Consider the following 17735-nt stretch of genomic DNA (forward strand, 5'->3'; position numbering starts at 1 on the left):
AATGCGCTTTTGATAGCGGACATAGAGAATAGCGTGCCCAATCGCGCACGGAATAAAAGTGGAACGAGACTTTCGAATATGGAGATTCATATGTGAATGAATATGCACTGAAAGAAGGAAGCAGGCACCAAAGTTTAGTAATTGTTCAAATAATGCGAGTCAAAGTGACAATTAGGAAATAATTTATATAAAATTAAATGTATAGAATCAAGATTTAATTGCTTCAACTACACCTTTAGATCGTCAAACTAGTTTCTGGAAGTTTAATACCAAAATCAGGGAACAGAAAATGAGATATTTGTTGACCATTACTAAAGTTTGTGCCTGAGAATTGTATGTAATTTTTTTGTTTCATTGGAAAAATCTCACCGTGTATTATATAAATTACTTTAAGACATCTATATTTTCTATTTTTTACTTCGACGTTTTCTATCGTTTCGAAATTTCGTCCGTGATTTTGGTTAAGTAAAACAGGCATTTACTTTACGTCGATATGACAAAAAGAATCATGTCCATGATAACAGTAGTTCTGGAGTCTGTCTCGAGGGAGAAGACATAGAAGCGGCGAAAATACTAGTTGGTATTTCTTAAAACTCGAATACAGGAATATAAATAGTTCTTTTCACAGTTCATCACATAAGCAAAACTGCAGTCGATTTTTGCGTCTTTTATTGCAAAAGTTTTTGCGTCTTGTGCAAAAGCATTCGCAATTCTATGCAATCAATACGAAGTAAACTTTGTAAAAAATGTTAATATTTTGCCGGTAAAGTTATGCGTCTCCCTAATAGTTTCTTGCAATGAACAGAATATAGAAATATATAAATGTTGTGAAATGTGAAACAGAATATAGAAATGTAAGAAAAGTGTGCATTCAACTCACGTTAACTTTGGCGAGATAGAGCTCCAGTTCCCTGTACGGATCCATCTCCATTGCCCTGTCGCTCGTCACCTTGTCGTCTTCATCGCTCTCCACGATCTTCAAACGATTCGGCGTCTTCGTGACGGCCGAGCCGTTTTGCAAACGGCCGCCACCTTCTTGCACGGTCTCCATGCTCACGCGGTCACCTCGACGACCTTACACGCATTTTCTCGTGCACCTGAAATCGCATCATAAACTATGCGTTAGCAACAATAAAATCAAAGTCCAGCGTTTACGCGTAACTTATGATACCACTGCATCTATACGCGAAGATAACGTAAACTATTTATGATATGTATATGGACAATGAGCAATCTAAGCATGCTGTGTAACGAACGTGTGGCTTGCTCAAAAATTAATGAAGGAAAATTTATCATTTTATTTAGCCTTTAGAATCTAGACATAAATTTATAAACGTTGTTTCCTAAACAAATTAAGACTCACAAAGAGTTCTCCGGCTTTCACATTCTTATTTTCAAAGTTAAGTCCACCAATCTGTCACATAATAAAATAAAAACTTCACACAATTTATCTGTTTTAAACATTACATTTATAATTAATATTTAAAACAGGCGGTAACTGTGTAAGTACAAAGACGAGACTAAACGAAATTCAACATCGCGGTTTAAATAATTACTCTGCGCATCTATTATTACCATCTAATACCGTAAGAGTATTCGAAGTCTAGAAGACGATGAACATCTCACCTATTATAAAACCGATACGCAACCGATTAATCACGCTAGCGAGCAAGTAACACAATAAAGAAATAATAACGCGCACGGCGACGGGTGCTTAATCGAGAACGAGAAAAGGGCGAAAAGACGAAAGGAGAGAGACCTACGGGTGTATTCTCGCAAAGGCATTATAATTAGCCCCGCCGTGACTCACCGCAGCCGCGTCGCGCGCGGTCCGTATAATCTCGGCTTGTCAAACACTTGAAAAGGGTAAAATGACCACCTGCGCTGTTATGATTGCATTTGGCTAAATTTAGCGACCACACCAAGAGAGCGTTACTCACTACGGCTAATTATATTTCGCAGATTAGCCGCCTCGGCCGAACTTGAGGAGGCTAATCTGGAATTAGCGCTGCACTTTGTATTCTCTTCCTCGCCGCTTGTGACCGTGTCGCGTAAGTTCGCGATGATCTCTTGCTCTCCCTCGGTCTTCTGCCCTTTTTTGACGGATAAAAAGTATTTTCCCTGACATGTAAGTATTGAAAAACGCGGCCTGCGATGACCACTAGCCGTGGCTGTTTTCGTGTCTGAGTATCGATTATGTAGAAGCTAGATGTCATATCTTAATATTTTGAAATTACAACCTCAGGCAATTGTTGCGACTAACTGTATAAATATAATAGAAGCAATCTTCTTCCATGTATTAATGTCCACCACGACCCTGTTATATTTTGTTTTGTAATAACAAACGTGCAGCCATTTTGCCCTAATACTGAATTCAGTTGCCCAATAAACGCAGGGTAAAGAAAGCCACCTCGTCCGTATGCTCTATTTCAATCATTTTATAAATAAAAATTGCATTTATTGCTAGAAACAATATATCATACATTTGTAAATTTCATTCTTGCTAGTAATACATCGCTTAGTTTCATTCAGTCACAATGGAGAATACTAATCTGTCATCAGAATTCAGAGAGACCTCATGCATTCTATTTCGTTCTCTTTAAATCTTCGTAACATCTTTAGAATTTTTTTCTGTTGGCTGCTATGAAATTTCAATATTCCACAAAATTATGAGATATATTATAAGATATGGAAAATTATAAAAATTAAAATTCATCAAATTCTATCTTTCCAATGACAGGTTAATAAAATCTCGAGAGATTCGCAAATTTACTTTGCTATTACCAAATCAATTTTTTTTCTATTCCTTAACTGTAATATTATTTCGATTTTAATAAAACTCAGGAAAAAATATTTATTTTCTAAAAGGATCATTTCGCAATTTTATACTTGATATTCGTCTCATGATAAATACTAAAAAAAAACACATGAACAATATATTTCTGGAGTTATTTAGCCTACATTATCTTCTTCCTTTACGTAAATTTGTGAAAAGTGAAAAGAAAATTTTACATTTCCATTGGTTCGTATAAGAATTTTCACATCTCCATTGCTCGAGAAGTTACACAATTGCTGAAGTCGAGTTCACGTAAAATTTTTCACTTTTCACGTTTTCACTCTTAGGGAAAAGTTACCATAATGGGTCCTTTCGTGGACGTTACACGGTATCGGTGTACGGTATCGTTATGTGGTACCGGTACGGTATTCTCTCGTGCCTCGCGTGTGCGTTGGTTCTCTCGTGAACGTTATTATACGGTATCGGCCATTAACTCACGAACAGAAAATTAGATTTCGCGATGAAACACGATCAGTACGATTAATGTGAGCTTCAACGTTTCATTATTCGTGAAAAAAAAAAATTACACAACACGTGCAGAACAGATGGTATATTAAATTTTATGGGTGTGTATTTCTCTAATCTTTCTGAGTTTTCATAGATCAGTATAGTAAAGTAAATTAAGGAATTATTTGTATCCAGGCTTTTAATAACTTTTAACAACTTTACATTTCTGCTAATACCGAAATTTCTAAAACTTCATGTGTATTCTAAAAGAAAAATTAGCAACGGCACTTTTGAGACTCAATAACAGCAAAATTCGTCAGTTATCGTTTGAATAGCAACTGGAGCAAATCAATCCTAGACACGAGTAATCTTCCTATTCACTTAACGCATACTTTTTAAGTGAAAATCTGCGTCTTTATATTTCAATAATTTTTCAAGTCATTTTAATACATTTAACTAACCAAAACGATATTTTTGACAAGGTTATTAAATTGGGCAGAAATGTTTAAAAAAGTTTTTGCATATATATGTTTCTTTCCCGATTTCTTGTGTTCCTTATTTATCGCAGAAAAATACATACTGCATTCAAGTAAATGTTACGAATTTTAAATATTTTATAAGTTTATATATTAGTAAAACAAGTTCATCATAAGCATTAAATTTATTCTCAATTCTACTTTAATACATTCTAAATTCTAGTAGATTTGGCATTAAGGATATTAAATTAAAATTTCGATTTACTTACTGCATAGAAACGAAATAACGAACTATTTCTTCGACAAAATTTTATAATATTTTATAATATTCTTATAAAAAAAGTAAATTCTTCTTTGAACATATTACAGTGAGCTTCTCTAAAATTAATCATCCAGTATATTTTAAGAAGTTATCAAGAAGATATTCTTTGTGAATACAACTATTACTTAAAAAAAGGAAAATAAACTGAGTAATCGCTTTTTTTCTCAATAGAATGATCTTTCTCTGTGTATATTTTCTTTATTTTTGTATAGTACGTAAAAATTTTTTTTTTATATTAGTCTTGCATTTTCTTATTCAAAAATATACAATGTTTATCTGCCGAAAAATTCAATTTTTTTTCAAGATACTATAATAAACTATTTCCTTTTTTATTAATATAAATATAAAGCCCTAAATCTATTTCTTTTTTAAAGCAAAATTATACGAGTTATAATTTTTTGAGCAAAGTAATTTCTTTCACAGATTCTTGTTAAAAAAAACAATTGAAAAATCATATACAGTGTGTACATTATTTTGTGTTTTTTTTTATTATTCTATAATCTATTACTTGGGAGAAGTTACATAAATGTTTTCAAGATTTTTCAACTTTAAATTAATGCGGAAACACGTCGGACATGAATGCCTCCTCTATTAAGGTGTCGGAAATATCTATTCACCGCAAAAGTAAATACTCTAGTATTCTAAAGCGGATGAAGTGATTCCTTCGATGCAAAGTGACAAAAGGAGCGCGAAGTAACTATAAAGCGCAGTCTAGCGGAATAATTTCTCTCATTTCGTTAAGCTGTGGCGGAAACGCGGCGCGGCGCGGCGCGGCCACGGATTGATATTTCTGCCCGAGACTTTACGCTAATGGCATCGAGACAAGCGCGATAGTGAAACTAAAATACGAGCGTAGCTTTTACGCTCCGGCGATCTCGCTAATAATAATTAACATTACATTTTGTACTCGCTCTCGACTACCGTATATGACTTTATCGTAATGCGTATCTATACTCACGTGCATGGAAAAATGCGCGTCGGGGGGTAACGCGATCTTATCTATTAGTCTAATACGGCTCTATCGAGTTTTATTATTATTGCAAAACGATCCTCGTAATCTGTTACGTAAAACACTCTATCGATTTCTATCACTGCTGGGAAAAATCTCTGGTGCGATCGATTATATCTTACAGCTGAGTTACCATGATGCATTAATTTCGAGACAACGTTATTAACTGTTCACACACGCACGCGCACGCTATGAAAAATATAATTTATCTTATCTCGTGAGATCTTCCGCCAATTTTTCCGCGATAATTTCAAGATGACTTACGATCATATACACGGAGAAAATATAGTACACGGAGAGAATATTACAGTTTTCTCTTTCATATAAATTCTTTTTAATTTCATTACATTCTTAATAATTTAGGACAGATTGTCAGTAAGGTCTGTCTTGTTAAGGAATATAGTAAATTTCGCTAGAAACGTAGCAGATTTTGCTAGAAACATAGCAAATGTTTTTTTAATAGGATATTTCAATTCCTAACATATAAGTAACGCACATGAAATGAACTCTCCGAGTGTTTAAGAGGATAATTTTATAGATGTATCTTCATAAAATATTGTACATCCTTCACCAAATCAAATATAGTATTATGGATAATGTTATAAGCTCTTACAAAAAACCTCCCCATATTAGACAATTTTAATAGATTTTGCTAACAAAAGTTAAAGATCGAAAGTAAAATATTAAGATGATCGAATGTTAAATAATTCTGAAATAAGTCCTCTTTTAAGACGCAATATGCACGGAGAAAATATTGTAATAAAAGTTATGTTAAAATTAAAACTTTTTTCTACAATGTTTAATTAAACTTCAACAATGTTAAATTTAAACTTCTTTCTACAATGTTTCTCGTAAAATTCAACTACACTGCAATATAAATTACTATACTGCAGTATAAATTATTGAAGAAATAATAAATTTACTTGTACGATTTACTTGTACGATATAAAAAAATTGAAGTAATTAAATGAAAGTAATAATTTTGTAGCAAAGAGTCAAACGTGCGTAATGTTATCAAACAAATACATAGTAATTTCGATCATAACTCGACATGGACCAAGATTGCAAAAATTTTGTTCTAATTTTTGCCGCAATATTTTCTCCACGCACGCCACGAAGTGGCATTTCTCTCTCGATAAAAACGTTGCTCAAAGTTAACCAATCTCTCCACGAGCATTCTTTCACGTAGGCTCACTTCGTGAATAAACAGAAGGAAAATAAAAGCGGCGTCGCGCGCGCGCGCGCTCTTTAACGCAAGTTACGCAACGCGTTCAACGAGTCGTATCGTATTGGCGTAATTAAATCTGTCGATCGTGCCGATCTCAGCGCGATGTCCGTGACTCGTCGCGTGCATATATCAATAGATCTACGCGCGGGCGATCGCAAGATTGCGAATCGATTGCATCGCACAGCCCGGCCCCGAAGAATACAATACGGCCGCGGCCGTTACAATCGTTGAACTCGGCAACAATGAAGTCATGCACGAGAACACGAGTCGCCTGCCCGCGCACACGTAATATTAGAAAATCACCGGATGTCTAATCGTGGCCGGCAGCCAATACGTCAGGTGATTTCACAGGTGAACGATGAAGTGTCTGTGTGTGTCGCACCTTAAGCGCCGTGTACACTACGGAGAACAGCCGCGTGTAAGTCCCGCGTGAATTCGCAATTAGCGCCTGTGAACATCGAGATCTTCTTCCCAGGACACCAAAGGTGCCGAGGCGCTAACGAATTATCGCAACCTCACATTGTGTCGAAAACGAGCGAACCAACAGTGAGTAATCTCAAGTGTCATGAGAATGTCACGCAATCTCAACGAAAAGAAACACATGTCCTAAGATACACCAAACATCTCTTTTTCTCCCATCTACTTTTCGTTTTGTCTACCTAGTTGTTTGGCTTCGCGGTTGAAGAGTCAGAATCGCGTAAAATTCAAATACCAGATGTTTCAATGAGATTAACGACCGGGATCTTGCGAAAGGAACAGTTTGAAAGTTCTCCAAAGAGAGATCCGTGAACAATACGCGATCCTTCCCTTGAGTCTCATTTATCGCCTTTTAACTCCCGGGAGACGGCAAACGACGAAATTTCAGATTCTCAGTCGCGGAACTCGCCTGTAGGACGTGAGAATTTGTGGCTCGCGATAGGTAGGTGAGGGCTGTCGGAATGCCTCGTAAATAACTACGATACCGATGCCTCCCGGTACCGATACCTCACCCTAATCGAATGCCATTCTGCGAGAGGCGGACACGGCCAGTTGGTTAAACTGAATTAAACTGCGCGCTAGCCGCAAGAGAAAAGGAGAAACACACACAGTGAAAGAGAGAAAGAGAGACACGCGTCGTTCTTATCAGCTGGGAATTATTGCCGGTAATTTACTTCGCAATCCTTTTGCTCCTGGGCGCGTTCACACCTGGGTGGCTCGCAGGAACACAGACGGAACGGATTGGAGATCGACATTGCAACGTGTATTAACTACCAACGTTTTCACACGTAAAATATTGAAATGTCCAAGTTTTATACATGCAATATAAAATTCAAGATAATTTCTGCGTTAAAATTTGTACCATTTACGCACGTTAGGAACTTACAAGTAAATCTACCCAAAAAGTACACTCCGATTTCTTTCTAATTTGGCACAAATATAAAAGTACAAAAAATATTTAGGTCACATTTTTTCATTTTGGCTCACTTTGAGTTTTATGGGCAATTTATAGTTTTTTAATGTTCTTATTCTTATCATCAACAAGTACAACAAAAATGCATAAGAAATAAAATTGAATACAAGATATAGTTAAATAATTTTAACAAAATCGGCATAGCTGAGACACAAATTATTCTAAATTTCTTTAGTCAAGATTCCAACCAAAACATTTCAAATCTGTGCTAAATTAATCAAAAATGGTTCGAATCTCAGCCAAACCGAGAAATTATTTGTATAAATAATTTTTTCAACTTTTTATATGTTTTGTTTAAACATTTTATTATTTACATAAATAATTTTATATATTTGACTTTATATTCATAATCAGCAAATCAAAAACGCCTATATTTTGTATTCAATTTTATTTCTTATGCATTTTTGTTGCACTTGATAATAAGAGTAAAAACATTAAAAAGCTATAAATTGCTCCCGAAACTCAAAGTGGGCCAAAATGAAAAAATATGATCTAAATATTTTTTATACTTCCACATTTGTGCCAAATTAGAAAGAAATTGGAGTGTAACCTTTAGTAAGTTTACTTGTTAGTGTATCACCCAACATATAGCACGGCGCGTATGTGACAGAATTCTACAAAAATTTCATCTCAATACAAGCGATCAAAATATATTTATAAAATTGAATATAGGAGAGACCGGATCTAGTTGGTCCAAGAGAAGCATGTTTTGTGTTTAATTTATGTATCGCAATAGGTACTTTTAAAATGTGAGTTCTTTTCTCTAAAATCCGTATTCTGAGTTCTTTTTTAACGATAAATGAGCTTCTAAAAGTGGCTTATAAACCTTCTGATTGGCTATGAGTCACTTTAGAAACTCATTTATCGTTAAAAGAGAACTCAGAATACGGGCCTAAGTTTCATTAAAGTCGGAATAACATTTATACATTTCAGTTACAGAACAACAATTAAAAAATAAAGAAACTGGTTTAAGAGCAGCCAAGTACACTTTCAAGCGTCTCGAGAAATTTAGTATTAATATTTTCCCTTGTGAATGAATAAACTTAAGTGACGGGTTACATCAGTTAGGATAAAATTTCCTGTAAGTATATGACGCTGTTTCTGATAATAAAAGCAATTTTCATTTGTGAGTTGATTAAAATCGGACGTATAGACAGACAAGATAATGTCGACCACTGTTTAAGGGTCGACAGGTCTGTGGAGACTTCTCGCGGAAATCCGAGAACTATTAATCAGGATCCATGTTTTTTACGTGGCCTTCTTACCCTGAGTTACTAGTCAACTTTACCCGGAACAATGCATTCATTATGGTTTACAGGATCATTTTGGGCACAAGAACATGAAGGAAGGTTGTTTCTCTCTTGTTTATACAATCAATTCCAATTAATTGTTTAAAAAGTTGTAATTTAGCAATTTTAAAAACTGTGCCATCATCAAAGTTGTCTCTTTCTTGTTTTTACAATCAATCCCAATTAATTATCTAAGAAATTGTAGCTTCACAATTTTGAAAAAAAAGCGTGTTATCTAGCCCCGATTTTCGCAGATATATTGGAAAAAAAGTGCAAAATTAAAAAACTTGCTCGTGTTATACACGAGGATACATTCCGACATTACTTTCATATGAATCATGTGCATTGTACACCGAAATCGAAGTACTCTTACGTAAGTGGACATTAAGCCACGTACAATCTCGCGCGTATTGACCTGCCACTTAGACACCGGCGATATCCGAACATTTCCGCGTGTGTGGGCGGCCGTAACTCAATTCGCGAGATTTTTGCTCCGTCGACGTCCGCTCTTCCCGAGGTGCGATACGTCGGCGATAATTGTTTTTAGTGTCTCTTCACGCCACCAGGAAGGTGGTGTCGGACACGACGGCTTCTCATGCTAATCGAAATCGTAAATCCGACCGATAAGGGCGCCGAGAGCGTTCCCGCACACGACATATTTGCTACGCGGAACGAAGCTTTAAAGCTGTTTTCGCCTCTTTTTACGACGACGCGTTATTATCACGCTCTTTCTCTCCCTCTCTCTCTCTCTCTCTCTCTCTCTCGTGCATCCACCTCTTACCTTCCGCGGGATCTTTGCTCCCGTCGCCGTTTACACGCGGTACGATCTCGCGCCGCGCGTGGGCGAAGATGATCGGCGATTTGACGAGTCTTCTCGCAAACATCCCGATGCGCGATAGTGAAAACAGCAATGAGGACAATTATAAAAATCGTTATTACGTAACTGCGCTGAAAGCCGCACGATCGAGTCACACTTCAATAATTCAGAAGCCAGTAATGACGAAGATTTAATTTTCACAAAGGTGAAAGTTTAATTGTTAAAATTCAGAGGATATACATTAACATACAATGCCGAAAATATAATATTAAGGTAAAACGGGAAATAAATTACAAAAGTTAATTTATTTCCCCAAGATTGTTTCATAATCAAAACGAAGTCATTACTACGACTTCGTTATCAACGGGTAGATTAGATTAAATCAGTAGACAAAAAGATCATAAAGTGCATTTTACGTTCAATTTTCCGTGTCCTCTCGACATTGGCTTTCGGAGTAAAATCAACACATCGAAAAAAATAGTTAATATATATTACATAAAAATTAAATTACTGTTGTTTATACCTAGTTATACAGATATAAAATAGCCACAGTTTTTATGATAAGAAACCGGATTTAGATAGCCTTAGAGATATGTTGGCATCTTTGCCTTTTTCAGGCAATTATCTTAAAATATTTATCTTGAGAAGAAAGACAGTGTTCAAAGTCACAAAATAGTCCTATTAGAACATAAATACTTTTCTTTAAGTTCCACTAAAATCGGAATAATATTACAGTTAAGAAATAAGGAAAACTGATTTGGTAATAACAAAGTAAATTTTCGAGCCTCTTGAAATTTTGTATTAATATTCTCCATCATGACTGAAAAAATTAAGCGATGTGTTATTAGCTAGCATGAAACTTCTTTCAAATGTATAATACATGCATTTATGATAACAAAATGCAATTTTCAGTTATAAAATGATTGAAATAGAGCATGTGGGTGGGCGAAATAAAGTTGGTCATAATTAAGGATTGCCAGGAAAACTGTGGAACCTCTCGTGGAGATTCTGGAACTACTAATTAGAATATATATTTTACGTGGCCTTCTTTTACTCTACGCTATTAGGCAACTGAACTCGGTATCAAGGCAAGATGGTTATGTTGCTACATGTTCGTATTTTGATTATTACAAAAAATATACGGCTAATAGGGTCGTGGCGGTCATCAATACATAGAGGAAGGTTACACCTATCATGTTTGATCGGTCAGTAACAACTTTTAGTTGCCTGAAAAGTTGTAAGTTCAAAATTCTAAAATATAGAGCATCTAGGTCTCCCCTACGTATCAATTGTATCCCAATTAATAAATATACTGTTAGAATTTCTAAAAAATCCTTAAAAATTGGTTTATAATACAACTACCTTAATTCCATGGAAATGCTCGAACTTTGGAAAAACTATGTCGACGAATGTATCGGCACGTATCAGACATAACGAAGCGAGAGCTCGAGATTACAAGTGATAAAATCGTCCGTTCCGTATGCGTCAATTCATTCGGACGCGATACAATGTGCGCGAAGGGGCGCGAAGGGTTAAGCGACGCCGCGGCTCGCGCATGGCTGCGTCTATGCATCGACGCATTACACGCAATTTATCTTTAGAGCCACGGAGGGGTAAGGAGTAGGAGGACCCACCGGGAAAGGCCGAGTTACGTAAGGTTAATTGCGGTCGTTCGGACTGCCACGCAGCGCTCGACACTCGCATCAATGCGTTGCATGCCGTGCATGTGCATAGATGGTGATCGTAATTGTGGGACCTTGCTCCCGGGGGTCTAACCACCTCCCTCGCCGTGATATTTTATGTAACATTCGCGCGGTCAATTAGAACCGCCCACACGTGCACACACACACACACATATGTGCGCGCGCGAGCGTTGCTTGCCGTGTCGAATTTGAAACATGACTATCGAACTTATTCTACAGCGACCTGTCCGTCCATCAGACTAATCCGTAATTAATCGTTATCGCGACCGTTATCTCGCGTGTAATTTATGTTAAGTTATTCCGCCTTGCTCGGTTCTAGCGCATTCTGATAAGCTGCCGGCCAACTGTTGATTCTACGAGCCCACTTCGAGGACGCCGAGAGAGCAGGGTGCGCGCGTTCAAGACGCCCCGAAAAATCGCGTTCAACAAATTTCCGCACGTTCTATGAAAGCTTGCCAGAGCCAAGGCGCCGAGCCGTAACGCGTGTGAACCGGTGGCTCGTTAAACATGTAGGTTTCGACCAAGTATGCGAGTCACACGATGACCAGCCTATTAACCTCCGCAGCTGTTCGGCTATACGTGCAATTGCGGACGTGAACCATTTCCCTCGTCTTGATCTATTGACATCGTTCCCAGAACAGCAACGGCAGGCGTAACGTTCATTAAAAAAAGGAGAGAAAGAGAGAGACAACACGAAAAGTCAAACGATAGCCATGAAAAACCGCAGAAGTTGCGTGTAGAAATGTCATACAAATGTGGCACAAGTCTTGAGTTTGATCTCGGCAGAGAATTCGCTTCTTCACCCACAAGTTCGCAAGAATTCCTCCGCAAACAGTTTAAGCTTCGTAAGAAAATCGCGGGGATGCCCTATATTTTAGAATCTCGAACTTCTCAAGCAACTAATTGTCATGACTGACTGTATAAACATGATAGAAGCAACCTTCTTCTGTGTATTAATGCCGGCCCCAACCCCATTAACCGTATATTTTGTTTTGTAATAACTAAGATACGAACATAGTCATATTGTCCCGGTACCGGGTTCAGTTGCTAAGAAGTGCAGGGTAAAGAATTTCACGTATAAAATATGTATCCTGATCAGTAATTCCAGAGTCTTCGCGAGAGATCCTTCTACGGGTCCTTACATATGGACCAATTTTACTCGTTCGCTCTATTTTAAATGAAAATTACATTTATTACTAAAAACAGTGTATACACTTGCAAAGAATTTCACTTATTAATAACATATCGCTTAATTTTATTCAGTCACAATGGAGAATATTAATAGAAATTTCGAGAAGTTCCAAAATTTGCTTTGTTATTCAAGTTTTTTTCTATTTCTTAACTATAATATTATTCCAATTTTATTAAAAGAAAAGTATTTATATTCTAAAAGAACTATTTCGCGATTTTATACTCGCTATGATAAATACTAAAGAAAAAGCATATAAGTAACATACTCCTAGGGGCATACAACCCTAGTCTCCGATAATTGTACAATTTTAATCGCACAAACTGTTTTATGGCTTCTTGTGGAAATGTCTAATCCAAACGAAAACGCATCGTGGTCGTTCCTGACGTCGCGTAGCTACCATGGAATAATTCTATAATAATTGACGCAAACAATAATATTGATGAAGTAATAATTGACGAGCAATAATATTGACGAAAATTAAATAATAATAAACGGAACAATAATCGGTCGCAAATACGGAATCTATCGACGTCTTCGATGGCGAAACGTCTAGACACGATAACTCGTAAAATACGCAAACAAGGCCGCGCACTCTCCTTAGAATTCAAAGATTGAGTGGACTGACATGCACGCGCATTGTTCCCTCGGATGTATGCGTTCGTGAATCGCAGGCTAACGCCTAATGTCATGCTAATTCCTTGCCAGACGGCGAGCACGAGTCATCGCATGGCATAGAATCGGAATTTAAACATTCCAGCTGATTTAAACGCGAGGAAAGAAGCTGCTCCTCAATGTCGATAACACTCGATTAACGTTTCAGTCGTCGACTACGAAATATCTCGTTTCCTTTCTACTCCTGCTCGCAAAAAGAATATCCTTGATACGATAAAAATATAGAAACAATGCGCTCCACGCTGGAATGCTTCGTTTCTTTTCAAGGTGCTCGCGTAGCAAAACTGTTTTCTACTTCAGACAGTCCACCCCACCCCGAGAAAGTAACGGCATATCTCGAAGAAGCGGAGGCGTCAAGCTTGTAGTGTCAGCAACACCTTTATGGGCTTAACACTCGTTAAACGTTTGTGTACATTTAGTTGAGTAATGCAAGGTACAACCGGTCAGGTGCACGCATTCCTTCTACCGTCGCCGACCTGACACGAGGAGGGGGAAGAGGGACTCACGGGTTCCTTGTCTCCTAATTTTATCAATCAACACATCGATAGCAGCGGTGCGTTGTAAATTTATTGTGCAATTAGAAATCCAATTCTAATCTAACAGTGAATCTTTTTATAATACACTGTGAGAAAAATAACTGAAAATTTATTTATTTATTTATGTGAGATAATAAAATTTATTCGCAGAAGTAACTCTTATTTCGCAGAAATAACCTTTATATCCCAGAAATAAATTTTCAAATATTTCTTTCTCAGTGTGATAGTATAAACAAAAATGTTTAATTACAAATTTATTAAGTTACAATTTGTTACAAGCAACGTTATCATACATTGCTACAAAGACAGAACGACTTCTTTGGATTTAGTTAGTTTACTATTTATATCTCTATTTAGCTACAATTATTCAAAAATAATTCTACCTATATAAAATACGTCTCGAGAAAAATAAAGATAAAATTTTGATACATGATTTCAAACGTATAGATAGCACAGAGGTTCTTCGCTATCGTTCAAGAAGTCAAACAATTTTTTTTTTCTTTAAGGATATTTTTTGACAACGTCAAAAAATTGACAAAAAAGCCGCAATTAAAAAAAGCTGAAATAGCAAACTGGTAGAAAATTAAAACTGTTTTTAATTCATATTAGGCGTCGATAAAGCTTGGATTGTTTTACGTAGAAAAATGTATGATCTAACTATTGGTAAACAAAAACTAAAAAATCATAATTTTCTTTTCCAATCAAATAACATGATTTAATTGAATGTGTGTGTGTGTGAAACAAAATTTAAAATACAATCTCGAGAGAGTAATATATTATTTATAATTAAAAATTAAATATTATTTTCTTTAAATAATAGTGTTTTTATGAATAACATAGTTTAATTTAATGAAACAAATGATATGTAAAATAATAATATGTGAAACTATTTTGTGCCAAACAATCCAACTACTTGAAAAGCAACAAATTCATTGATAAATACTAGAGAAAAGCCAAATAATCGTAATTGTTACATCAAAAGTTGGTCTATTTGAACTATTCCAATAGATAAATTCCTTGAAATTCTATAAAATTTATCCGAAGAAACGCCGCTCTCTCTCTCTCTCTCTCTCTCTCTCTCTCTCTCTCTCTCTCTCTCTCTATCCTTATTGTCGGGAGTGTTTCAAATGCGAATGTAATATTCGCGTACCATTAACCCCGAACATGTGTAGGGCGTAATCGTTTCAACCCCGGCCCTTCTGCGGCCGTCGCGCGCCGGGGGAGCGCGCGAGTAAGGGCGAGAACGATTCCACCGTGAAGCCCCAAACACGCTCCACGCTCCTCAGGGTGGAAGGCCGCGCGCGCGCGCGCGCGATAACAATCGGACGCGAGCAACATTGTCGACTTTACGGCGCGGCGTCGCGTCGCGCCCTCGGACAACCCAACCGCGTTCGAGCGCGCGCCGCCTTTCTTCCGACATTTGGCACGACTCGCATTCAGCCAACCAAACCGCGGAGCGGCTCTCGTGCTCCCGCCTCCGTGTACGCTTCGATGTCCTACCTACCTATCCTGACCTTTCGCGGTGCGGCTGCTCTACGAGCAGCGACGTACTTGGCGATACGCGACACAGAGACCGGGAGAGCCGAGCGGAGGCGGCGGCGGCGGCGGCGCTCTCTCGATCTCACACGGACGAGAAGGGAAGCAGAGCCGGTAGCGTAGCCGCGAATCAGCGAGTTAATAGGGCGTTTGCGGAGCAATAACGCGAGCTAACCGAGTAAAAACGCAAAAACGCGCAGGATACACGTCGTCCTCGGTGAAGACGGCGGGTGTCTCTGCGCACTCGACTCTGCCGGGGGACGTTCGCCAACGATCGAGATGCTTTTTCTCGTTTATCTCCGAGCAGATTTATTTTCCTCAAATCGACCTGCGCACTCGCGCAGTCGATTCATGCGCGATCTGTGCGTACTACTGCGAAAGTACGTGTTTCTGTGTACTACCCACGTGTGTGTGCCCGACGACAAAGTCGACGATATCGCTCTCTGTCGAACGCCGGTGTTTATTCCGGAAAATTTCTAGTGCTCCGGTAGCGGAGCACCCTAAGCCCTGACTAAGGTAATAAAGCTCGTGATAAAGCTCGTACATATGAAGGGACGCGAATAGAACCTAAGGGTGAATCGCATAACAGTCAAGAACCTGTGAACCTGTGAAAGATACGAGAGTGGGGCTGAGCGGTACAATCCGCGATTTTACTGACGATGGAGAAAACACCGTGTGTCTGTCGGAACTCGCATCTTGCTCATTTAAACAAAATATCAGAAATTAAGGGGATAACTAAAACTAACTTTAATAATAAAGATATAGTGAAGGAACACAAAAACTTTGCTTTATGAAATTTACACTTAAAACTGTAAAATGAAAGCGATCGAGATGGACTTTCAGAATTATTATGACATTATGACGTGAGTCGTGGTTAAATGGAACATTGGAAATCTCTCCCAGATCATAAGCATCCAAATTAGCTTGATCAGCCTAAAAGAACAAAAATTAAGCGAGAGATATTCATTCACTGTGTCGACTCTGTAGAGAAAAGTCAGAAACAGCAAAACATATTTTATGCAACTGTCTTGCAGCCTATGGGCTAAAATTACTACATTTTAAAAAGACGACAGTAAGATACCTAATGAAATTAAAGAGATGCATTCTAGAGTAACCTTAAAGATTATAAATAACTAAAAAAAATTTCCAAAAAATTTCTCCATGTTAAAGCGATTATAGGTGAATCTATTATTCTTCTAGATAATAATAATGTGATAAACATGAATGCCATATGAATTCACTTTAAGATTATAAGAGATACAACTTTTGCAAATTTGCCAGTAAAGTTGCCACCAAGTTCATGTAGTATACCTGTCTCTATCTGGGATGTTACTCTCGTGAAATATTCAAAGTCAGTTATGATGAAATTCCCAAATACTTTCTTTTGCGTTTGTATGTAAAATATATTTGTTTTCCTCTTCGTATCTAAAACAATACAAATCTAAAACAGAAGATAAACGTGTCACTGGATAATGGCCTACACCTCGCTTTTGAATGAAACTTATTGTCTCTACAATACCCTACATAATTAGTCCTTCTTCCAATCTTCGCATTTTGCTTCTCGATTTATTAATCTCGCGTAGCTGTTTGTATCTTGCAACTTTTTACCGAGGAGAGATAAGTCAAGACAAACGTAATCAAGCCCGACCCTTTATAATTCAAAATCCAATTAATCTTCCGTTCTTATTTACCCTCGTCGTCTTTACATTCGTCAGACTCGATTTGCGTCTCAAATATTCGTATGCTTTATTTGTACAAGATTTATACTTAAAAACCGTATCCACGATTCGTCGCTTTGCGATGACAGAAGCGGCCCAAATCTCATTCTCGGCCGCGCGGAGGTGGTTAACTCGAACGATGATGCAGGTATTATTTGTCAGTGGAAGCGAGTCAACACCCGACGTCTTTCAGAGTGATATAAAATATGCCACTCTCGCTTAGAAAGAAAGAAAAAAAGAAAGAGAGAGAAACACACGCGCACACTTTACTATGCGTGATGGAGCGATCCCACAATATTAATAAACCCTCAGCTCTCTTTCGAGCCGCTCTTTCGGGTTTCTCTCTGGCCTATCTCACCTATCTCTCGGTCCTTTTTTCGGGTGAGCGTCGGCAAAGGGGGGCCCACGCCGAAACGAGCATGGGCGACCGAGACTTCCAGACAGCGTGGCTCTACATGGCCACAGGTGTGCCCTCAGGCGCGTTCGCCTCGGCTGCGCGTTCAC

The 17735-nt window shown here is 37.7% G+C and overlaps 1 protein-coding gene across 2 annotated transcripts in view; it reads right to left on the reverse strand.

Annotated features, from left to right (window-relative positions):
- LOC116849096 overlaps positions 1-17735 on the reverse strand; it is a 431109-nt gene that overhangs the window by 385842 nt on the left and 27532 nt on the right. For both annotated transcript variants that reach the window (XM_032825896.1, XM_032825895.1), the window contains exon 2: positions 881-1097. In XM_032825896.1, the coding sequence (XP_032681787.1) occupies positions 881-1051 (171 nt within the window). In that variant the 5' untranslated portion in view covers positions 1052-1097. The remainder of the gene's footprint in view (positions 1-880; positions 1098-17735) is intronic.

The sequence above is a fragment of the Odontomachus brunneus genome, unplaced genomic scaffold (assembly GCF_010583005.1).
Source record: "Odontomachus brunneus isolate Ranch 3 - 2012 unplaced genomic scaffold, Obru_v1 Obru_scaffold_106, whole genome shotgun sequence".
NCBI lineage: Eukaryota > Metazoa > Arthropoda > Insecta > Hymenoptera > Formicidae > Odontomachus > Odontomachus brunneus.